The sequence below is a fragment of the Podarcis gaigeae genome (genome assembly GCF_964106915.1).
Source record: "Podarcis gaigeae genome assembly, chromosome: 2".
In the NCBI taxonomy this organism is placed as follows: Eukaryota; Metazoa; Chordata; class Lepidosauria; order Squamata; family Lacertidae; genus Podarcis; species Podarcis gaigeae.
The window spans coordinates 6069991-6094172 of NC_139679.1; the positions used below are offsets into that span (position 1 = coordinate 6069991).

A 24182-nucleotide genomic window follows, 5' to 3' on the forward strand; every position below is an offset into this window, starting at 1 on the left:
TGATGCTGTAGCAGAGGATTTCCTGCATAAAAACGTGTTGGGCTATTTGATCTTCCTTCCAACTCTGATTCTGTAAATTGCCAGGAGGCAAAGTAAGGGTTCAAATAGTGCCTCTGAGCATAGTGCATTTACCCGCGCTATTTAGGTACTGATGACTTCCAGGTTAAATGTCATAGCCTCCATGAAAGCAGTGAAATTAAGCACAGGTGGCCCAGGCTATTTTGGCTGGGGACTCCCTTCTATGACTTAAATATCAGACATGTCAAGCATCTATGTGACACGCCTGTTTTCTCCCTCCCAGATCATCCTCGCCCTCGGCAACTACATGAACAGCAGCAAACGTGGTTCGGTTTATGGTTTTAAGCTGCAGAGTCTTGATCTGGTAAGGAGGGGGCTAAAGGGGGCACATGAGCTTATGCAAAGGTATCCATCCCTACCCCTGTGCTCAGATAATGTGCCTAGGAGGAAGATGGTGTCCGTTCCCGCATGCTACACCACATGGCCATTCCGTTCAGGCGGCAGCTGTTTGTTTGTGCCACCTTGCAAGATTCCCAAACTTGTATTATTAAATTCCTATCTTGCCCTACAGCACAGCAACTTTCAGAGAGTTTTCTGTATGTGCTTCCGCTCAGACACATGGTTACCGTATTTTTCGCCCCATAGGACGCACTTTTTCCCCTCCAAAAATGAAGGGGAAATGTGTGTGCGTCCTATGGGGCGAATGCAGGCTTTCGCTGAAGCCTGGAGAGCGAGAGGCGTCGGTGCTTCAGGAAGCTATCCACAAACCTGCGGAGCCCGGCGGGAACTCCCGCGGGCTCACAAGGCTTGTGGGCAGCAGCCTCCAGCCCCGGCAAGTGTCCGCAAGCCTGGCGCGCCCGGCGGGAGGTCCCGCTGGACACGCGAGGCTTGGGGCGGCAGCCTGCCGCCCGAAGCACGGGGAGCCCTCCGGAGGGTGCCCCGTGCTTCGGGCAGGTGTGCGCAAGGCTTGGGGTGGCAGCAGCGGCTGGGGGGGGGGGAAATAAATTTTTTTTATTCATTCCCCCCCCCAAAAAACGAGGTGCGTCCTATGGGCCAGTGCGCCCTATAGGACGAAAAATACGGTACATGCACGGACCAAACCATACACGGACGCCAATTTGCAGAATTGCTCAGCCCTGCATACAAACCTGTGTGTCTGATTTCTTGCTTGATTGCATGCGTCCACGCATTTGCTCTCCCCGCCCCTTGTGAGCACCTCCCGTGTTTCAATTAATGCACACTGTGCAGATTTGATTATCTGCTTCCATGCGCCCCTATGCCTCCAGTCCACATGCGAATTTGCACTGCTTGTGCAGATGGCTGTAGCAGTGCCTTGACATTCTGTTCTTCCCCACCTCTACCCCAAAAGCTGTTGGACACCAAGTCGACGGACCGGAAGCTGACCCTCTTGCACTTCATTGCCATGATGGTGAAGGAGAAATACCCCGAGCTGAGCACCTTCTGGCAGGAACTGCACTTTGTGGAGAAAGCAGCTGCAGGTAGGGACCCTTCCAACCACCAGCCTATTCAAGGGGCAGCGCCAAGACCTCACAGAGGTGTCCCCTCTGTAGCTACTTCTGTCTCGCTCGCTTTCAGACATCATGAAAGTAGGATGTTTAAAGTGCATGTACATTGAGTGCTTATCCACACTTAACTTTCCTGGCACAGGCTGCACTTTAAAGCTGAACACCCTATTTTTTTGCCCCAGAGCTTTCCCCATGAAAACCCGGTCTTCAAAGCTCAATCAGAAAGCCCAAATTGTCATTTGTTTAAAGCAGGCATGGGCAAACTCAGCTCTCCAGATGTTTTTGGGACTACAATTCCCATCATCCCTGACCACTGGTCTGGTTAGCTAGGGACGATGGGAGTTGTAGTCCCAAAACATCTGGAGGGCCAAGTTTGCCTATGCCTGGTTTAAAGAGTGGGTTATCACGGAGAAAGCTCTGAGGTGGACACAGAGCTTTAAAGTGGGGACCAATGCCTGGAAAGAGCAGGGCAAAAGTTAAGTGTGGATAAGCCCTGATTGATGCTTACAGCAGGTCTGTTTTGCAGTTCCCCAGCTTTGCCACAGGTCAGGGATGAGGGAGTTGTGGTCCATCAACACCCGGGGGGCCACAGGTCCCCCATCCCTGACCTTAGAGCCTGCCTGCCTCCCTCTTGAAGCCTGTGCATCTTTTCTAGCCTTTTGCGAGCCGTGAAACTGGGCTGACACTCCCCAATCTGAGCTGGTTCCCGGGCTGACCCAGTGGTTTCTGTCCCACCACAGTATCCCTGGAGAACGTGCTGCTGGATGTAAAGGAGCTGGGGCGTGGGATGGAGCTGATCCGGCGGGAGTGCAGCTTGCGTGACCATAGCATCCTGCGCAGCTTCCTGAACGCCAATGAGGGCAAGCTGGACCGGCTACAGAAAGACGCTAAGACTGCGGAGGTGAGTGGAGAAGGAGCAGGCACGCAGCTCGGGGGGTGAGCAGAGAAGGCTCCTTAAATTGTGCGCAGGATTTGGAGCGCAAATCCTTGTATGCGCTATGTGGCATGTTAAAAAGCACCGGTCTGGCATATAGTTCAACACTGTGTCTGTCTAGCTGCATGCCAGATTCACGTATGGAAATCCTGCCACCTGCCTGGCTGTGTACATTTGCATACGTAGTACTTGTGCCAAATTTGACTAATCTGTGCTTGCTTGGTGTCAGATTTTTGCAATGGGATCCAGGGTGCATTTGTGCTTGTGTGTTATGTAAGCAGTTCCTATTTTGTTAGTTACATGCCAAACTTCCTTCACAGTAGCCCATGGGTGCATCACGTAGGACGTGTCGTTTTACGGGGTGAAACTTAATTTTTGCAAATTTCTTCACTGAGGGGTATTAAAAGTATGCTTTTGGCTGTGAGCAATTCAAATCTGCTTTTATTTTGTGGTTGGACAACATGTAGCTTGGTAAGTCTACGTTTGATGAAGAAGCGCATAAGCTGCTTTCGGAACACCAAATAATTCTTAATGTTGCCATCTGAATAAGTCAGGTAATGCTCAATAATAATAAATATTAATATTAATATTAATATATAATATATAATATATAATATATAATATATAATATATAATATAACTGCAAATACTTGGCAATCATTTTTAAAGATTTCTATGCAGTTTTATGCACATTTTACTTACCAAGCAAAACTACATTTTATTAATTTAACCAAAGTATCCTTTGAATTCCCAAGTCATGTCAGAACTTTTTAGCTCCCCTCATTTTTGGAAGTTGAAAAATTCAACACGCTCTGGTGTACCATCCCATTACCAGTCTGTTTCCAGCCCTGTTCAATTGGCAATTTTACAGAAAAACACAAAGGTTTGCATTATGTTTTGAACATATGTTATCACCCTAAGAGTACACATTTTTCTACACAATTTTACACTAAAATGTGAATTTTTTACATTTTAATACACATTTTGGCACTTTTTTGAGCCACAGTGAAGTTGGTTTGTTTAAACAAAATGTGGACCAAACAAAATCCCTGCGGAATTTCCTACAGCAGAGGTTGTATGCGCTCTGAACATCAGATTTGTGTGCCTTTTAAAGAATCAGTTTCATCATGTCTAATACGCCAGTCTGATGTGCAAAGTGGATCACACCCAGCAGGTCTGTACACGCAGGCCATGTGTCAAAAGGTCTCTTTGTGCATAGATTTTCATTCTGACCCCAAACTTGTTGTGCCAGCATCCTCCTCCCGTGGTAAAAGTGAGTGTAAGGCCACTGTCATCATCCATTCACACAGATTTCTTGTTGGCAGGAGGCCTACAACACGGTTGTGCGCTATTTCGGCGAGAGCCCCAAGACGACACCGCCGTCCGTTTTCTTCCCGGTCTTTGCGCGCTTCATCCGATCCTACAAGGTATGTGTGTTAGAGCAGTGTTCCCCAACCTTGGGCTTCCAACTGTTTTTGGACTACAACTCCCATCATCCCTCGCTAGCAAGACCAGTGATCAGGGATGATGGGAATTGTAGTCCAAAAACAGCTGGAGGCCCAAGGTTGGGGAACACTGTGTTAGAGAACCCAGGTCGCCTTAGAAGCCACACAAGTTCACGCCTTACCCTGGTGTAGAAGTGGGAGCCCACTTGCCAGTTCCCCACCACCAAGTGCTGCCTGTTACTGTTCCCAACAGAAAGTAGCCCTACCTGTCTTCCTGTGATTACATGTAGCCAGTGGGCAAGAGATTTGGAGCGCCCTCCCTGCATGCTCCTTCATTTCTCTTCCACACCAGCAAGGACCTCAACATGCTCCATAGCACATCTGCTCTTCCCTAACATCCCAGTCCTCCAAAGCACCTCTCCAAGGTTTGGTCCCTTGAGCAAAGCCAATCCATTTCCTTGAACCTCCATCACATGCATCAGCCACACCTTTCTGCTGCCATCACTCTGTTCCCATTGTTGGAGAAGGCTGTTGTGCCCTGGGTTCAAGTGCTGGCCAGGTGCAGCATTTGGGAGGAGTGGGGAGCAGGCAGGGAAACATTCCAGTGGTGCAAAGGGATGGCTTCCTTCTGTGATGAGATGCTCAGACTGAGGGAGTGCCGGACTATCCTGGACTCGTGTGGCAAGCAGTGGCCGAAGATTGGCTCTCTGGGAGCACCTGGTTCTTTGGACTAGGAAAACTTTGGTTTGTGGTTTTAGCATCCCAGATAGAGCTGTGAATTGTAGGGATTCAGTGCCTGGCTCACCCACATCGTCACGGATTCAATCCACACACGGCTCTTGGCAAAAGACCATGTCCACGTGTGCACCCCCTCCCTAGCCTGTCAAAATTCATTCCCATTTCTGCCCATTTATTTAGATTTCTTTCCTGTCCTGCCTGTAGGACTCACAACAACCCTGTGAGGTGGGTTAAGAGGCAGAGGGTTACCCAGGTGGGCCAGACCTAGTCACCCAGAGAGGGACCAGTTTTCCACTTGAGAATAGAACAAAAAGGTGCAGCTGTTGGTTATCGGGAGATAGATTTAGGCCACTTGGTATCAGGAACTTCTGGGTCCAGCGTGGGATCTATTCTTTTGAGGTTTTTAAGGGAACCTTGGAGCAAGTTTTGTTAAGCGGGCGGGGTCCTTTAGATATAGGACGTTCTGTTTCAGGGCAGTGGGTGGGGGGGGGGTATGGTCCATTCAGTCCCTTTCCAGCTCTGTGATTCCCACGAGGGCAACCCACCAGGCAGTGGGTTGTGCAGCTGAGCCTGGATTTCCTGTGGCCGGACTAAACGCTCTTGTCTACTGCCCCACCATGTGGCCAGCAACAGTAGTTGTTTTAGAGGCAAGGCCCATATACCTCTGGTTGAGCACCTGCTTTGCAAACCAGTCCCGGGCACCTCCTGTTTAAAAGCATCAGGGAGCAGGTGGATAGAAAGAAATCTCTGCCTGAGAGCCTGGTCTGGAGCGCTGCTGCCAGCCAGTGTAGACAATAGATAGGATAAAGGGCAGGTAATAAGAATATCTTATCTGTCTAAGGTCCCAGGGTGGGCTATAGCATTAAACACAATATTAAAAACAGTTTAAAGCAACTTACAACCATACAGATAAATATAAGTAAATAAACTAGAACTTCATAGCACATGTCAAACGGCATGACTTACTTTCTGCAGCTTAGCCTGCAGAAAATTTGCAAGGCAGTAATTGTGTCTTATATGGGATGCGGGTGGTGCTGTGGTCTAAACCACTGAGCCTTGGGCTTGCCGATCAAAAGGTTGGCGGTTCAAATCCCCACGACGGGGTGAGCTCCCATTGCTCGGTCCCAGTTCCTGCCAACCTAGCAGTTCAAAAGCACGCCAAAAAGTGCAAATAGATTAATAGGTACTGCTCCAGCGGGAAGGTAAACAGCGTTTCCGTGCATTGCTCTGATGTCGGTGTTCCGTTGCGCCAGAAGCAGCTTAGTCATGCTGGCCACATGACCCAGAAAAACTGTCTGTAGACAAATGCCAGCTCCCTCGGCCTGTAAAGAGAGATGAGCACTGTTGTGACGTGGGGTTTGTGATTTCAGCTCTCTTGACATAATATGCTGGAGACAGTTCTCTAGTAACACTTCTTTATTAAAGCAAACAAGACTGAGACTTGAGGAGGGGAGAGCTACATTTATAGGGACAGGGAACAAGCTAGAAAGGATACATTTTGGAGGGAACAATCTCAGGCAATCACAGTCCTGCCTTTTGGAGGAAACCAATAAGACAGAGGATCCAAATACAGCTGCTTAAATGAACCAATAGTAGCTGTACCCTCTGGAACCAAAAGACAGTTACTTTACCCTAATGCAATACAGACAATAATAATACAGATATAAAATCCTTTGACTCAATACACAACAAGCACCGCAACCCCCGAGTCGTTCGCAACTGGACTTAACTGTCAGGGGTCCCTTTACCTTTAATTGTGCCTTGCCAAATGGAAGATATATTGGACTAGATGGGCCCATGTAATTATTTGTGGAATTGATATTGACTCGAATGGTGGTATCCAGCTCAGCACAGATCCAAGTGATTGTGCCCGCAAAGTGCCAGGCAAATCTCTCCCAGCAGGCTGTTGGCCAACGGCCTGACTCAGTGGAACTCCATCTCCATATATCCCCAGCTAGGTGCTGCCTGGCTACTGGTTGGACTGTCTTCTAACTTTTCTCCCTGCTTCCATCTTCTCTTCCAGGATGCAGAACAAGATAACGAGATGCGTAAGAAGCAGGAACAGGCCCAAAGAGAGCAGGCGCTGGCCCAGGAAGCCAAGAGGCTGGAGAAGGTAGAGGGTGATGGTGCAGGGAGCCAGGAGACCAGAAGGGATGCGTTCTGGAAAGGGAGGGAGGGAGGGAGGGCGGGTGAAAGGAAGCCCCTCCTGCCGTTTGCATGGTGGGGACGGACATACTGTTATTAGCTCCTTGTCAACTTGCGTGGGATGCCTTTCAGTCCTTCATATCTCCTGCTGCTCCAAAGGCAGATTTGTAGAAGAGCAGCTCTTATTGATGCAGTTCTACCCCCTCCCAGGTTATGTCCCAAGAGAGAATGGGAATGGCACCTGGCACAGTGTTCAGGTAGGGCCAGAAACCGCCCCCCAGAAAGCTGCTGTTGCCAGTCAGTGTGTGTAATACTGAGGGAGATGGAACAACGACCTGACTTGGCGAAAGGCGACTTCCCAAGTTCTGATTCGGTGCTTTGTCGATAAATATGAATAGCACTGGCTAGTGCAGTTCACACGGCATTACCGAAAAGGACTCTCCTTCTGGGCTTTGTGACAGGGAAGCCAGCTGCTCATTAAATTGGTGCTCACTTTCCTGTAGTGTGATACTGGGAGAGAAACCACAAGGAACATTTTCTTTTCTAAGCTGGCCTGCTCTCCTGTGTGCCATTCTGCTCACAGCACAGAGCCTCGGCCTGCTGGGTCCAGTGGCAGATGGAAGTCTTTCCTTGCTAGTGAAACGCCTCGTGAGAAAGTCCACGCATGGCCCTTGCTGTGTCTCTGGGCCCCTTTTAATCCCTGAAAGAGAGAGAGGCACACACACACATATTTTCAAAGTGGCTGCACCTGTCAGTCAGGTAGGAGCGTCAGTCAGGTTCATGGACAGCGGGACATGGTGTGGCGACTGAGCTGGGGCTGTTTTTCCTTCTAATTCCTGACCTGCCCGCAGTTGCCTTTGCAGCGCAACAAGTGGCAGCAGCAAGAGTTGATTGCGGAGCTGAGGCGGCGCCAGGCCAAGGACCACCGGCCTGTTTATGAAGGCAAAGACGGGACCATTGAGGATATTATCACCGGTAAGCAACCCACCCGGAACGTCCACTTCCTTTGCTGTGCTCATTCCCCCCCCCCCCCCACCAGTGACTGTTGTGGCTTTGCGTGGGCAAAGAAAAGAAGGCGTTTTAGGCACTGCTTGTGCCCTCAGAGTATCTCTGGCCCTCTATAATGCTCCCCTCTCGCCCCTCCTCCTTTTTATTTACGTATACCATGATGTATTTGTGAACGGAAGTCTCCTGAAGGAGCAATGTTTTATTTCTTTCCCAAATGCTCTTCCTTTTCCAGCCCATCCCCTCCAACAATAAAGCAAAATGGGGCCTATATGGTGGGTTCTTAAGGGCCTGTCCAGCCTAATATCTGTGAAGCACACACACACGACACCACCGCCTTATTTTTGCCCCCATAAGGACTAGAAACTATTTTCTTTTTAAAAAAAAACCATGAGAAAGTGTGTGTGTTCAGGTGTGGAAACCACTTTCTGCACTCAGTACCACATTCTGTGCCTATTTGGCATGTCTGTGGCCCTGTTCCGCAAGACAAAATATATCATATCACGGCTCATAAATCAGGCCCCAGTTGCGAACAGCCTTCCTCAGGCTTAGGTGAGGAGTGACATGTGCCTGCTTCCATGCTGATGTTCCCCCGTTGTGGTATTTGCTTGGCTCTGTGAGGGTCTTCCCTGCCACCTGTGGTATAACACTTTTGTACCACCATGCCACTAATGACTTGAGGTGCTCAGTGATGAGCAGCAGAGATGGCTGATGTTTACAGCCTCAGGTGACACTCTGTTCTCCTGGGCAGAAGCACATCGTGCTGCACTTGGCCCCCAAACCAGCCGGGCCTAGCATATACCTCCTAGGAAGCACTGTGTTGAAAATGGGCATGGCTGGGTCATTGCGTGAGGCAGGGAAACTCCTCAGGGCAGCTTTTGCCCACCTGGTGCCCTCCAGTTGCTTTGGATCAGACCAAATCAGCCAGAGGGCACCAGGTTGGTTAAGGCTAGAGTAGGGTGACCAGCTGCAAAGGAGGCCAAGGTTCTTGTACCCTGAGCAGCTGTGCAGGTGAGGGAATTTTGGGCAGGGACAGCTTTCCCCACATACCAAACCAGAATTCCCTTGCCTGTGCACCCATTTAAAGCGACAGGAGCCATGCCCTCCTTGCCATATGGTCACTCTGTGGCTTTGCAGGCTGGACTGTCCCTAGGCCATCTCCAGTGTAGCCTCCTGAGAGGCGTTAATAATAACACTGGCGTTACCGTTCTTGTAAAACAAACCATTTTGCCTTCCAGAGGCTTTATTTCAAATGTGTATGACAGAATTCTGGCCCTGGGCTTCTTTCCCTGAGATAGTCCCCTCCTTGATGCACTATATGCCCCCTGCCTAAGACGTCCCGAGCATAGCTGCATCCACGTTCTGTGAAATAAGCCGCCCACCGTGTTTCTCGCTGTCTGACATATCTTGTATGTCTTTGTCCGTTCCCCTCCCACCCCGCAGTGTTGAAGAGCGTCCCCTTCACTGCCCGCACAGCGAAGCGGGGGTCTCGCTTTTTCTGCGAGCCATCCCACCATGACGAGCCTAACTGTTAGCTCCGCCCTCTCCCTCGCCAAAGGTACCCGTGGATCGTCTCTTCCTCTTCTGCATGCAGCTGCTCCCTCCACAGAGCCCAGGCTTCCCTCCTGCATGCCTTGCTGTCTCCTCCCATGATCTCGGGGCTTCCCAACCTCTTCTCAGAGGCCACACTCGGCAGAGAATCGCCATCACTATACAGCAGCCTAACTTCCAACCTGGTGCCTTCCAGGTATCTTTTTGACAACAACTCCCATCAGCTCCAGCCAACATGGGGCTGATGGGAATTGTAGTCCGAAAGCCAGGTCACGGAAATTTCGTTATGGAGGCTTATAGAGAGAGTTGCTTTGTCGACTCAGCGGTGCTGCTCAGGAATCATGACAGTACAGTGGTACCTCAGGTTAAGTACTTAATTCGTTCCAGAGATCCGTACTTAACCTGAAACTGTTCTTAACCTGAAACACCATGTTAGCTAATGGGGCCTCCTGCTGCTGCCGTGCTGCCAGAGCCTGATTTCTGTTCTCATCCTGAAGCAAAGTTCTTATCCTGAAGCACTATTTCTGGGTTAGCAGAGTCTTTAACCTGAAGCGTATGTAACCTGAAGAATATGTAACCTGAGGTACCACTGTAGTTGATGCCTGTGTGAGCTTCTCTTTCCTGGCTGCCTCCAAGGTGACCTGATGCACAAGACGAGGCTCCGGTACATTTCAATTAGTTGTGTAAAGAGAGAAGAGAGAAAATTTCCCCTCACTTCCACACGACAAGCTGCACCTGCCAGAATTCTCCTTTGGACAGAATTGCACACTGCCTTCCATCCTTATACATTTCCAGGGTTCTCTCTGCTAACATGAAGGATAGAAACTTGCTGGTTGATTTAAAGGACCAGAAATTAAGTATTTTAAAAGAAAAGTGACCCCCCTCAAAAACAAAAGCCCCTTCACTGCATCTTCCTTTTCATTGTTGAGAATCCCTGCATGGACCCAGAGGCATCATCTTGTATCCACAATTCTGTTGTCTATACCTTGCATGGTTGGCATGATGAGGTTGTTACAGACCCCCCCCCCCGTCTTGATTCGCATGCATCCAGTCTGTTTATCAGATCATCTTATCACACTAATGCCGTAGAGTAGCTTTACTAAATCCTCTCTTGATTGAAGAATGGAGGTGGGAGGGTGGGTGGGTGGGTGGGGGTTGCCGCCTGAATTCTTGTTGGGGCTGAAAACAGCACCATCTATCTGCAGTCAACATAGTGTGGTCGATTACAACCTAGGGCCAGTTTCCACAAGCAGCAAACTCTCATGCTATGTCTTCCTTTAGGGACTGTACCACTTAAGCGTGCCTTAATGTAGAGATCTGTATTTTGCAAGGGCACGTTCAAATATGCCTCCTGCACCCACCCAATACATCTGAAAGAGACTGTTTAAAAAACCATGGCATGAGATCAAGACTGCAAGCCTATGTATTTTTACTGAAAAACAAGTCCCGTTGAGTTCCATGGGGGTTTCTCCTGGAAAAGTAGCTGTATAGTTACAGCCAAAATGTATATTTTGGAGGAAGGGGAGCTGCAAATAGAATAATTAACAGTTTCATTTGTTCAAAATATGATCTGTATGATAATTTATCCTCCCACTCTACCCAAAACAGGCTATATTTTGGCCAAGCTTGTTTTTTTAATCAAAGAGGCAAAATTCATGCAGATTTTCATCTCCGGACTTCTTTCTGTTTCCATAAGAGCTGAATATGCAAACTGGGCGCAATACAGAGGCATACCCAAATCTTGCTGAATTAAATGGGAATTAAGTGCACACTGAAGTCTCCCGGAAGATCAGCTAGCTAGTGGCAAAGAAGGGTCCTCAGCCCTTAGAAAGCCACTGCCAGGCAGAGTGGACAAAACCAGTGGCTGGGAAGGAACCATAAGTGGGAAGAGAGCAGCAGTTGCGCTCAGGTCCTGCTTTGTGGGCCTCTCAAGAAGCATCTTGTTGGCCATTGTGAGAACAGGATGTGGGTCAAGATGGGCCATGGCCTGATCCAGCAAGCCTCATCATGTGTTCTTAATGGGCTGCTGGGCCAATAGTATAAGGCAGCTTCCTATATTTTTGTGTTCCTATAGATGCTTGCATGTATTTAGCACCATTAGTAATGATAGTAGTAGCTGTTGTCGCTGCCACCATTTTACTCATAAAAATGACTGGAAGTGACATACAAACAGATGTAGTAAATGCCAACTGTCAGACTCCTGCTTCAAATGTCACGCCAGCCATGAGTTTGTTAGGCAACCTTAAGGCCACTATTTCTCAACTTCAACAATATCTGCAATATGGGGGTAGATAATGCTGACCTACCTTACAGTTATTGTAAGGATGGCTGACATAATGGCCACAGACCAATACAAAATTAAGTACAGGTAAGGCCAATGGGCTTCATCACATTTAAGTCTGCGGCTGGATTGTCTGTGAAGGACTTTTGGTGCTCTGATAAATGCCAGGTCTGATTATTTAGGCATGCCTTGGCTTTCTCTGGATTACACTCAGTGGTCTGGACGGGTTTAAGCCCAAGACTTTCAAGGCAGAGACGAGAAACCTGTGGCTGCCACCCTGGAGTCGTTGGACTCCCAGTTCCCACCAGCCTCCGCCAGCCTGACCAATGGTCAGGGAATGATGGATCTGTAGCCCGGCCACATATACACGGCCACAGGTTCCTCACCCCTGACTTAAGAACATGTCCACGCACTGACGCCAGCAAACAGTGGGGAGCACAGGCAGTGTCCTTGGGGTGCCCCCATGGAGAAGGCAACACTGATCTGATCCCCCAGTGGTTTCCCAAGAGCACAGTGAAGTCCCAGCGCATGTGGACTGTGAGGGAATCAGTTGCACTGTTTTGACTGCAACTCAGGCAATCCCCACCATTAGCAATGTGCAGATAGAGCTGGGAGCCACAGAGGCTGGGCACCAGAGAGTTTGGTTTAAAGATTTAGCAGCTCCATCCCCAACCCCACCATGGCAATTGGATGAGCTGGTGCTTTTCCAGACCTGGTGGCTCCTTACAAGGCTTGGTGAGGGCAGAATCCAGCCCCCAGGGGAGAAGAGCTTTCCCTCCCACCCACCGCTTCTCAATTTGGCCTAATTTTTGTTTTTATCCCTTCCATAGCAGCAAGAACCATCTGCCTCTAGTCCCCTCTCAATTCATCCGTGGCATAGGGTAAGAAACAACAGCTTTCTGGATGCCCAGAGCCTTTTATCCTCTGCTTTGCTGCTTCTGCCTAAGTAGGAGACACCAAAACGAAAAGTTTGCCCTTGGGACAGAGAACTGGCCATGACAGTTGCCCATCATCCTCAGTTGCCTTCAGTCTTGCTCCATAGCCCCCACTGGCGGGGAGAGGGGGTAGCCCTTTTATTTCTCTAGCCTGCCACGGAACCCATTGTTTGATACTCAGGCAAAGAAGCGTCTCGTATGCTCTTGCCTGAAAAGGGGGAATGTGGAGAGGGGTGACCTGGGTGGGTGGTTATATGCCCCCAAGGGGCAAGAACTCCTGCCGCCTGCCTTTCACCCCACTCCAATTGGTACATGAACTGCCTCACAGTCTTTAATGTCCCCCGACAGCAACCGCTTATGCATTGTTTCTCCAGCAATTCTTTACTCCCGTCCTGACTGGCTGTTCCTTTCTTCCACAGAGCTCTGCCTACCCTGCCTTTCCAATGGGCTAACGCTGCATTCCCAACAGCCCAGGCCTAGTTCTCCTTTTGCCAAAGAAAAAAAAAACTTCCATCCTTTCAAACATTTTAAGCTGAAGAACCAAAGGGACATTTAGGAAGTGCCTTACTGCAACAGTATTATTGTTATTCTCTTATTATTTAAGGTGTATTTTTTAATCTGTACATATATGACCTTTCCTGTCAACCCTTGCTCCTCCTGTCCCCTCACTGAGCCAGCTCTGAAGGACAAGGCTGTTTCGGTTGTTTAGAAGTGCCTTTGGCCAGCAGGTGTCTGACTTCCCCCTTCTCAAGCCTCAGCCCTTGGAGCATCCGGACCAAAATTGCACTTTGACTGGATTGAGACAGAGGACATCATCATGGCTGGAGTCACAATGCAATGCGGGAGTGTGGGGTGTGTTTTTTTTGGGGGGGTGGGAAGGAAGAGTATTTCCATTAGTAGACCTTTGTGTATGACGCTAGTTTTGTGAACCAGCAACGTTTTTCTGGAGCAGCCTTCAGCAATACTGTGGTCTTCTTGGAGCAGCAGTCTATTGAGCTGGCATTGAAGAGCTTAAAAGCTAGGCGCCGATGGCCTTTCGAAAAACCACTGGAATCCTTCTTCAAAAGGGGGAACCTTCAGACCAAAAGTCTCATGTCTCAACTGCACGAAGTGAACCTGGTGTTTGCACAGCAGAGAAACGACGGTGATGAGCCAACCATTGATTATCAAAAGAAAGATCTTAGGTAGGTTACAGGCAACTTTTGATCCTGCCCGTTGTTGTTGTTTAATTGTTTAGTCGTGTCCGGCTCTTCGTGACCCCATGGACCAGAGCACGCCAGGCACTCCTGTCTTCCACTGCCTCCCACAGTTTGGTCAGACTCATGCTGGTAGCTTCGAGAACACTGTCCAACCATCTCGTCCTCTGTTGTCCCCTTCTCCTTGTGCCCTCCATCTTTCCCAGCATCAGGGTCTTTTCCAGGGAGTCTTCTCTTCTCATGAGGTGGCCAAAGTCTTGGAACCTCAGCTTCAGGACCTGTCCTTCCAGTGAGCACTCAGGGCTAATTTCCTTCAGAATGGAGAGGTTTGATCTTCTTGCAGTCCATGGGACTCTCAAGAGTCTCCTCCAGCACCATAATTCAAAAGCATAAATTATTCGGTGATCAGCCTTCTTTATGGTCCAGCTCTCACTTCCATACATGATGCTGCCCAGTTTTTATTTTTTTTTTAGTTTTCTTTTCTTTTTTTTAGTTTTCTTATTCTCATTATTTTCCAGAGGACCAAATTATGCTTCCAGTTCATGTCTGGTGTTTTAGACACAGCTCTCTTCTCATTTACTGGACCAAATGCCTTAATTCTCACCAGGTCAAATCTAGCTCACCTGCTATGTCCTCTTGAACCCTCAGAACAAGCACCAATGGTTATGTATGAATGTTGCATCTTTCAGAACCAGCTAGGGAGGGGTAGATCCATCTTATATCCCAATTGTGTCAATTTTGTATGTGTTCGTTCATAAGTCTGTTCCTGCATTAATGTGCAGTATTTTTTTTTTATGTACCAAAATCCGTTCTTAAATAAGTATTTTATCTCAGTGTATGCATTTCTAAATGCATGTCATCCTAAAATATGCCTTTTTGACGCATTCTGGTACATTGTTTGACCTGAGAATTTTTATTGCAAAATCCAGAGGACAATTATGTTCTGAATTGTGTGTTTGTCCAGGGTGGCTACATGAGAACTTTGTTGATTCACTTTAAAAGGGGGACAGAACGAAACTCTCTTCCATCCCTAAGGCCAGCCCCCAATACATTTGTATTTACCTGCAGTAAAAACACTAAATTGTAGCCTGGGAATCATCCTCAAGAAGTTAAATGGTGCAGGTAACAAAGATAGCAAGTGAGATATTAGCATGCAGGAGGGAGCCATTTTGTAGCCATTAATTCATTACTGTCAAAATGGCGCCCCTCTCTACTTCCCACTAAGTAACATGGAACAGAACCCATCAGCGAACATTTCATTGAAATAAATGGAATGAGCTCATTAATATCAGTGAGACTTTCAGCAAATAACTTTCCAGTCGATGTTACCTCATGAGGGTGCCAGGAATCAGCCGCCTCTGGTACCTGACTCATCATGCTAAATGGTAGACCACTTTTGGCCCTTGCACTATGATGGCCAATTGCTGCCTTCCTGTCTGAACCTCGGCCTCAGTTTCCAGGCCATGATGTTTCTTAAGACAATCGGAAAAAGAGGACCCACTTTATCTCCTCTTAACCTGCTTTTATGCTTCCCCCCTGACCAAAGATGTTAGTCCAGAAGTTATTAGAGCTGCAGATAGCATTAGGATAAAGCCATTTGACAATGAAAGCAGGATTGCTTCTTCAATTGTTTTTAATTCAGGGAATCAACTTTACTCCCTTGGGGGTTTAGCCACTTTCTGGAACCAGGAAGCAATTAGCTTTATGTGAAAGAGGTTTACATAGATCTTAATACACCAAAGAGGTCTTTAGATAGGGCTGGCTCCAACAGAGCTTATGAATATGAAGTTGTCCTTTTTCCTGTATTTGAATATTCATCCACATTTCTTTCCAAGGCCAACCCAGGTGAGTCCTGTTGATCTTTTGACCCCAGGCTCCAAAGCATGGCCAACTACTCACAAGAGCATTTGCACAGCAGAATGCTCCTATGTGACTTTGGCCCCATAAGTCTGTGGAGAGATAATTGGGATTTCAGAACACGTGCCAAGGCCCTGTGGCATCCTAGTTATCTAGACAATGGAAAGAATCAACCACTTGATCAGAAGGACTCAGCAAATCCTTCTGTTTGAGCACACCTGCGAAAAGCAGTGATGCTTGGCGTTCTAGAGCGTTAGTCATGGCAGAAGCATCTCCCTGCATTAACCGTCTGTATATAAACCGTGCCAAAGACTCTCAGGGTGACTCTTGCAGGGAACCCTGTGCTTATGGCTGAGCTATTGTGTCCCTGGAAAAAATGGCTCTGTGGTTTAGGCCTAGCACCCCTGCTAGGTTTGCACCTGTGGATTTGAATCCTGCCCAAAGGCAACCCAAGGCCTGTATTTTAGATGAGATCCCTAGGAGCCTAAAGCCTGCACTTCATAAGGTTCCAGGTTCAGGCCTCTCCCACTTCGCCTGAGACCTTAGAAAGCCACTGCCAGTCTGAACGAACAGGGCTAGATGGACTGATGCAGCTTTATATGTTCATCGTGTGCATGGTTACTCAGATGTAAAGCCCATTGAAGTCAATAGTCCTTACTCCTAGGTAAGGAAGCCTTAGAGCATGGCCCCGTCACTTTGCTGGGGTGCAGCAGAGCAGAATGGGTTGTAAATTTTGGAGCTCTGTGGAACAGAAAATAATTCCGCCGAAAGAACTGCCAGGTCCTAGACTGACTCATTTCTTTTTCTTTTTGGTCATTGTATGCTGGATATATTTTGCCTTTTGTTTCTGTCCTGTGAATATGAAGGTCTGACGTTAAACTTCATGTAAACTATTTTTCAAATGTTTTTTAAACTATTCAAAGAAGTCTCCAAACCATTTGTGGGTGAGGTGGAGAAATCAGTGTCCAGGTTTGGGAACCCAGGTATTCCAAAGAACCCAACCCCCACCACCACTGCAAAATCCAGCAGCCATTGCCACCTCAACATACTTTGCATATCAACTACCATCTTCACTTCCGTCAAAAATACAGCTGCCTCTAACTTCCCAATTTGCACAGGTTACTTGCAAGGAACCTTGCATCTTCCTCAACAGCTAGGTTCACTGAGAGGAAGGCCACTAGGCTGGGAAGTATGTCTACTGAAATCAGTCACATCATTCAATTCAGAGGAGGGGCAAGTGTTGATTGAGCCACTAAAGGCACAGGTAAATCTGCTGTGGGTCAGCCCAGTGTCCAACATTCTGTTTCCAGTGGTGACCAGCCAGATGCTTCCTGGAAGTCCTCTGTGGGTACATTTCACCTAAGCAAGAGTGGAGACTCCTTAAAGGTAAAGGGACCCCTGACCATTAGGTCCAGTCGTGGCCAACTCTGGGGTTGTGGCGCTCATCTCGCTTTATTGGCCGAGGGAGCCGGTGTACAGCTTTTGGGTCATGTGGCCAGCATGACTAAGCCACTTCTGGAGAAGTGAAACACCGTTTACCTTCCCGCTGGAGCGGTACCTATTTATCTACTTGCACTGGCATGCTTTCGAACTGCTAGGTTGGCAGGAGCAGGAACCGAGCAACAGGAGCTCACCCCGTTGCGGGGATTCGAACCACCGACCTTCTGATTGGCAAGTCCTAGGCTCTGTGGTTTAACCCACAGCGCCACCCGTGTCCCTCCACCCCTCCCAGTAAGGAGACTCCTTACTGGCCTTTAAATAGGTTTGCAATCAGCTACTCGGTTGGTTATTCCAAGTGACCAGATGGGGAAGCTGGGGGCATTGTGGGGAGGTAGCTGAGGCCAGGAAATACCAACAGAGATATTAGTGACTCAATGCACTAGCCGTTCTCATAGACTAGTAACTTTTGCAGACTTTATTTGCAAGGCTGCCTTTAACCACTCTGTAATATGCATACGTGCGGAAACGAGAACAGTAAAACAACCCACATTTTCAATGCCTACTTAATAGGTTAAGTGGAAATTTGAATTCATGTTGGTGGTTATGAGGATGGAACTGTGGCATCAGTGTTATTTTTCGGAAAGCTCATATATCAGGAGGGTGGTCAAAGGAATCTGGTAAGGAAATAAGGCTTGTGCTCTTGGTCTGATGGCCCAGTTGCAGATAAAGACCTGGCAGCCCTATCTGCAACTGGAAGGCAGTGGAAGAGAAACAGCTTTGTGGGTGGGATGGGCAGATACAGGGCAGAATGTATGTAGAAGCAGTAAGTGAAACGTGGGACACAAGGAGCATGGGAAACACTAATAGAGGCGCTGGGGGTGTATGTTATGTACGTATGTGTGCAAGAGAGAAATTCTGACAGGTTCAATTTGATCTTTATCCTGGTGGTGTATTAGAAGGATTGGGATGTGAGTGATGCACTCAGTCACTTGGAGACACCCCCCCCCAAAAAAAATGCTTTTGTAGGATGAAGCATGAGTGTTCCTGTCCACACTAAGAGCATGCCCCCAGAATCCCTTACAGTTTTTCACGTGTAGTGTGTATTTGGGGCTGCACTTTTAATCCCACTCTTGATGTCACATCTTCCTTCAACAACTGTGTTGCATGCAGTTGTGCCTAGAGAAAACCCGACACATGAGCTCCTACCCCTTTCTACATCTGGGACACCTACACAATCAGAGGCACTTCCAGGCAAACCTATTTATTGGACGTTGATCCTGATTTCAAAAAGTTCATGAGGTAATAGATACATGATGCCCACTGCTTATTGAGCATTCATTCTGATTTGTGTGGTTTTATGACATTGCATTAAGCAGTTGTTAACCCTCACCTTCCATTGTTTCCCCATCACTTCCCTTGCCACAAAAAGTCAATTTTTAACAATGGAAGTGCCTTCGTTGTGCATGAGTGCAAAATCCACTTTAATTGCATGGTCTAAATTTGCTGGCATATTATTGAATTCCACCTGCAAAATAGTGACCGTCTGGAAGAGGCCAGGTGCTTGATTACAGAAGAGCTCTTAAACCTTGATACTAGACCAGAGTGATCCATTTACACAGCCCATTGCCACAACAGTATGAACCCTAGCCTAAGTAACTACTTGGTTCTGGGTTCCTCTACTCTTAAGTGACCACTTTAAATCATGTGCCCAACTTGCTTACAGGATGAGAGAGTTGGATCTTGTTCACACACGCAATCTGTTGATTGCTGCAACAGGAATTGCATGTTTGAGGCTGCAAGGCTATATTTGCTTGCCTGAGAGTAAGTTCCATTGAATTCACTGGGGCCTACTTCTAAGTTGTCATGTGCAGGGTTACACTGTGCAAATGAGTTGTCACCAGATAAGCCAGAACATGTAATCCCAAATGGAGTAGCTAGTTTGCTCATTCAGCTGCCACACATCTTGAGGAAGCAACATATATTGGCTGTGACAGTACATAGCAATTCCTTGCAGCAGTATTAAAATGCTGTTCCTTCCTTCAAGGAGCTCTGGGTGGCAAACAAATTTCTCCCCTCACCACACTCCCAATTTCATCCACGCAACATCCTTCTGAAGTGGGTTAGGGTGTGAGAGAGTGACTGGCCAAAGTGGAGACTTGAACCGAGGTCTCCCCAGACCTCCTTCCAGTCCTCTAAGCCACTACACCAGATTGGTCTCAGTACCTCTTTGAGTCCTAGAAGATGGGGAGAAACAGCAGAGCAAACACTGGGCTCTAGTTTGGAGCTTCTGGAAGCACCTGGCTGGCTTATTTTGGAAACAGAATTTGGGCCTTGCTTTGACTCAGTGACGGACACAGATATGTGAATCAGCTCCCTTAATACACCACCACCAGCAGCAAGCTCACATATTTGTGTAATGATTCTTTTGCAGCAGATTTGAGGAAATCCAACTCTTGTGAATGTATATGTTTTTTTCTGGCACAAGGTTGTTGCATTTAGGTTTCCTGCACTGTATACCCAAAGCCACACTGCCAACTCACACGACACATTTGCCTTTTCTAGCAAAGAAACAGAGCTCTCTGTCAGCAGCCGCCAACCTTTGGGGGCTCATGGGCACATTTGCAAACCGGAGAAAGTGCCGCAGGCCTCTCTCGTACACACGTACATGCCCCAATGCTTCTTTCAAGCTGAACTTGGGGGAGGGGACCACATGGGCAAAAGGGAGGGCCTTTGTGGGCACATTTGCACCCACGGGCACCATGCTGGAAGCCCCTGCTCTAAGTCTTAAAAAATAAAATAAAGGTGGGTGTGAAACTGCTTACAAGTACGCACAGGGAACACTATTTTAACACTAATTGGAAGTGGGGAAGCTGGGCTACAGACACAGTTGCTTCTGGAGCAAACACTATTTCCCCACCCACCCAATAAGCAAAAGGGACCAACCACCCCTTCAAAGGCCTTTGCCACAGCTAAGAGGGCAAGCAAGGCTAAATCCAAGCAGGCAGGAATCTTCCTGGTGCTGCTTCTGGACACTTTACAGCGTATCCACTCCATCGTAGTCCTTTTGTGTAGCTAGATGTAACTTTTTGTACATGTGAAATATTATTGACTGTATTGTAAGCCAGTGCCTCCTCCTCCTCCTCTCCCACCCCCACCCCTTTTGAACTGTACAGAATTTCTACTAATGGGAGAAGGCGGAGAAAATAAAACAAACAAAGAAAAAGGCTATCCACCTGAGCTTTGTCTCTGAGGATCTGATTTATTCCCACCGCCATCATGTTTGCTTTAAGACCTGTGCAGTTTCCTCACCTCCTCTCGGCCACACTTTGCTTTTAGCTCCTGGGACAATGGGTGCCCATTTGACAAGAGATGGGGTGCAGAACCTTTTCCTAGCCCAAGGCTCACATTCCTATTCAGGACTCCCAGTGGTGTGCGTTGCCAGAGGCCAAAAGCTGGGCAAAACAACAGGTGCATCTTTTCTCTTTGTATTGAACGCTGCGTTCTAGAAGAGCCAGAGGTTTCTAAACATGCACACGGGCAAAATTAACCCCAGGCTTTGCTGAATTTAAAAACTCGTGGGTTTCTCTTTACTTCTGCTCTCTACCTACCTCAGGAACTTGTGTGCTTTGTTTTTAAGGTTTAGGACAGATCTGGGTGACCCAGCTTCTTCATCTCAAAATCCTAACGGTGTAGCCTGATAGCTGTAGCACTTGGGAAAGAGACATCCTGAAATCTCCCAACTTAGAACCGAGTCTACAAGCTGACTTTAGGACTACGAGTTACAACAGCCTATTTTATGTACTCCCCCACCCCACCTAGTGCTCTGTGTAAGATCTTGCCCAATGGAAGAGTTATGGAGAACTTGAAGGCTTGCCACACTTTTGTGACATTTCAGGTGTTCCCCCTAAAGGTACTACCCAACCTGCCAGATTTTGGAATTGCATTTCACATTTGCAAAAGAATAAGGAATTGGCAGGATGGGAGCTGTGGGGGGACGCACAACAAATGCACACGATAAAACAAACACTAGTGTACTGAATTAGATATATTAAAAGTGTGACATCCATCAATTTAAAAAAAATCAGTTGTGCAAATAAACTGATCAGCATTGCACAAATTGCTTATTCTTACTGAGGAATGTCTGTGTGCATATTTATTGTTGCATACACACAACATACTTGTGCTTTGTTTATTATATGCACTTCCATGATTCTGCACAGCTTTCCTTTTGTGACTTAACTCTCCTCCCTCCTTTGCACATCTGTCCCCAATGTGCAAGCCAGTGTAAAGCACACCTACGTTGCCCTCCTCCCAAAATCCCCTTCCTCACTATGCTGGTGAGCAGATGCAGCCACAGATTTGTGGTATGCAACAAAACACACCTACCCCAATATTTTTCCAAAAGGTCCAAGAAAGAAAGAAAACCCAAGCTTCAGATTTCTCAAATTTAAACCAATCTTCTACAGGAGGCCCACCAGAGAAGGATAATTCTAGTCCAAGTTTATTATAAATATTGTTTGAAAAATCCCACTGAATCCTCAACACACAAGGGGTACTGCAACCAGAAGGAAGGATCCAGTCACTGAGACAAACCTTAAAAAAAAAGAACAAAAAACAACCAGGAACATACATCCTGTCCCCATTCCTGGACCACATTCCCCAGTTAGGGCTGATGCTGTGATAAACAAACTGGACCCTGCCATTCTGGTTCTAGGCCAAGGAGGCTCCGAGCAGGCATAGCCCTGGTGAAACGTTGAGAAGAGATGCCATTTGCTCCTGTGCTACGTTGCCAACTGATGCACGGAGGAGCCCCTAACCCTATTCCCCCTAATCTTCTTCAGGCTGGATCCCAGAGCTGGTTCTGAATTTTAGGTCCAGACAGTACAGCCAAATCCTTCCTCCCTGTCTTGGTGGCTCCAAGCAGACAGGGGGAATCGATGGAGGCCGTCCCTGCCAGTGGGCAAGGCCCGCTCCCGACTCGGAAGCAAGCAGGGGGGGGTGGAGGGGGGCACTGCAGCCCAATTGTGCAGGTTCCGGGCCAGAGCAGTGCACACGCTTGGCTTGGGCGCTGTCGCAGCCAAAGGAAGGCACAGCCTACGCAGGAACAAGGACCAATTGGGTCTGGCGTGTGTGGAAGGGGAGCCTCAAAAGAGGCAGCGGTGGTTACTGGTCACCCAGTTGCTGCAGCAGAGTCCGGCGCCGACGTTCCAGCTCCCCTTCACTGAGCTCTTCGCTCTCTGAGGTGTCCCAGCCGCTCTGCCAGGGAAAGGAGCGCGAGTGAGAAACCCCAGCACCTTTGCCCGCCCGCCACCTCACCTTGTCGCCTCCTCCTCCCCACTTCCAAATCCTTCTTGCCTCTTCCCACCCACCATCCCTGATGCCGTTTGATTTCCTCCCAGGGCTCACCCGCTCCCTCCTGGTGCCCCGGGGAGGGGAGTGGCCTCTTCCCTCAGGTCGCGGAGGGGCCTTCTCTCGCTCCCACTCGTCGGGTCGGCTCGGGTCCTTCTTGTGCTCAGCTTCGCTTTCAGGGCTGTTCTGTAAAAGAAGCAGCTTGCAAACTCGAGGGCAAAAGGGGCCTGGGCTGGGGCAGACAACGGGGGGCTGCTAGCGGCCCAGCCAGCCCAGTGGTGACCAGCCCAATATAGGGAGGAAGATGGCAAAAGTGGAGTGGGCTAAGGCAATGCAGAAAAAGACTACAGACAAGGTTGTGAGGAGTCTGTGCTGGGACAATCAATGAGCCTTAACTGAGAAAAAGAACCCAACTAGCTGGCAAGTTGTGTTCTGGACACAAGGGACCCTGCTTCTTTCTGGATCCCCTAGCAATGCAGTTGCTGCTGCTCTGATCAGAATCCAGCAGTACGGCTAACCTGAGGCCCTCCTGGAGTTCTTGGGACTCCACACCAGCGGCATCCAGTATGGAACAAGAGTCACGGGTGATGGGATCTGGGAGTCCCGTGGCATCTGGAGGGCTGCACAGGTTTGCCCACCCCTGTTTTATAAAATCTGTATCTTCGATTACAAAGTTTCCAAGGTGGCTGGCAATATCAATGCAAAATATAAACAAATAAAAAAAGACAACACGGTCAAACGGAAAGAGCAGCAGAAGCAATAAGAACCAGCGGTGGTAAAAACCTGGGCAAATAAAAGCACTTTAATTTTGTGCCTGAAGCTAATCCAAGTTGAGTGTCGGGTGAGCCGCCTCTGAAAGAGAACAATACAGAGCAGAAGGGGCCACTGAAGAAAAGGCACTGTTGCTGTCGTCACCACTTGGCCTCTAAATGTGGGGGAAGGATACAGATATTGAAACCTTTATTCAGAAACTCCTCTGGTTTGAGATTTCATAAGGCATTGCCCTTGTGCCTTCAAGTACATCTTTGCAATCATAAGGTCTAGAATCTTTATTTGAAAAAGAAAGCTGAGATGCTCAGGATGCGGCCTTTTGTACCAGATACTGGGTAATGTGCTTGAGCCATCACAGAGAACACACACAAACACTTCTGACCACAGAATCATAAGGGCATGGAAAGTTTTCTGATTCTAATCTCTTTTCCCCGTGCTCCGAAGCAAAACACTCCATCACACTTTACCGCCTGTGGATTAAAGCACATAATGTCATTTACAGTGTGCCAAAAGCAGGCAACAGACATGAGAAAGTGTTAATAAATGAATAGTTGGCTAATGGTACCTAAATAGCTCTGACTAATGGTCCAAGGACACGTGCTATAACCACAGAAAAAGAAAACATAGATGCAGATCAGCCGTCCTGATCCTCCAAACATGAAACAAATCGAACCCACTGGATTTTCTAGCAGTCTCTGAAGCACTCGAGGCACTTTCAAGCACAGAACTTTTACATCTGCTCAGCTCACCTGAAATAAAAGTGCTTTTAGTGGAATCACAGTTCACACACTCAGCTGGCAACCTTTCTGTGTGCAGGAATCGGATGCAGAGAAAGCAAATGATGTACAGGTATGTCTGTGTGCGTCTCTGTGTGTGAAGCCTGCAAGACTGCAGCATCAAATGACGGCTCACATATGGATCTCTATGGGCACATTCGCTCCCTCACACCTCACCTTTCGACTGGGGGTTGGACTCGATGGCCCTTGTGGTC

At 48.0% G+C, this 24182-nt stretch overlaps 2 protein-coding genes across 8 annotated transcripts in view; one reads left to right on the plus strand and one right to left on the minus strand.

Annotated features, from left to right (window-relative positions):
• The window catches only part of FMNL3 (formin like 3), a 102214-nt gene extending 89078 nt beyond the window's left edge, over window positions 1–13136 (plus strand). Inside the window, 10 exon segments of the mRNA XM_083729376.1 lie at window positions 302–382; window positions 1388–1517; window positions 2285–2445; window positions 3804–3905; window positions 6685–6774; window positions 7658–7781; window positions 9255–9279; window positions 9281–9369; window positions 12474–12524; window positions 12998–13136. Coding sequence (XP_083585502.1) covers window positions 302–382; window positions 1388–1517; window positions 2285–2445; window positions 3804–3905; window positions 6685–6774; window positions 7658–7781; window positions 9255–9279; window positions 9281–9369; window positions 12474–12496 — 825 coding nt within the window. The 3' untranslated portion in view covers window positions 12497–12524; window positions 12998–13136.
• Window positions 13137–21556: 8420 nt separating this feature from the next.
• The window catches only part of PRPF40B (pre-mRNA processing factor 40 homolog B), a 29731-nt gene continuing 27105 nt past the window's right edge, over window positions 21557–24182 (minus strand). For 2 of the 7 annotated variants that reach the window (XM_083729374.1, XM_083729373.1), the window contains exons 25-26: window positions 22478–22606; window positions 21557–22327 (exon numbers count right to left, since the gene is read on the minus strand). In XM_083729374.1, coding sequence (XP_083585500.1) covers window positions 22235–22327; window positions 22478–22606 — 222 coding nt within the window. In that variant the 3' untranslated portion in view covers window positions 21557–22234. Of the gene's footprint in view, window positions 22328–22477; window positions 24152–24182 lie in introns of those variants that run through there. The other 5 variants (XR_014561833.1, XR_014561834.1, XR_014561835.1 and 2 more) reach the window with 5 other exon arrangements.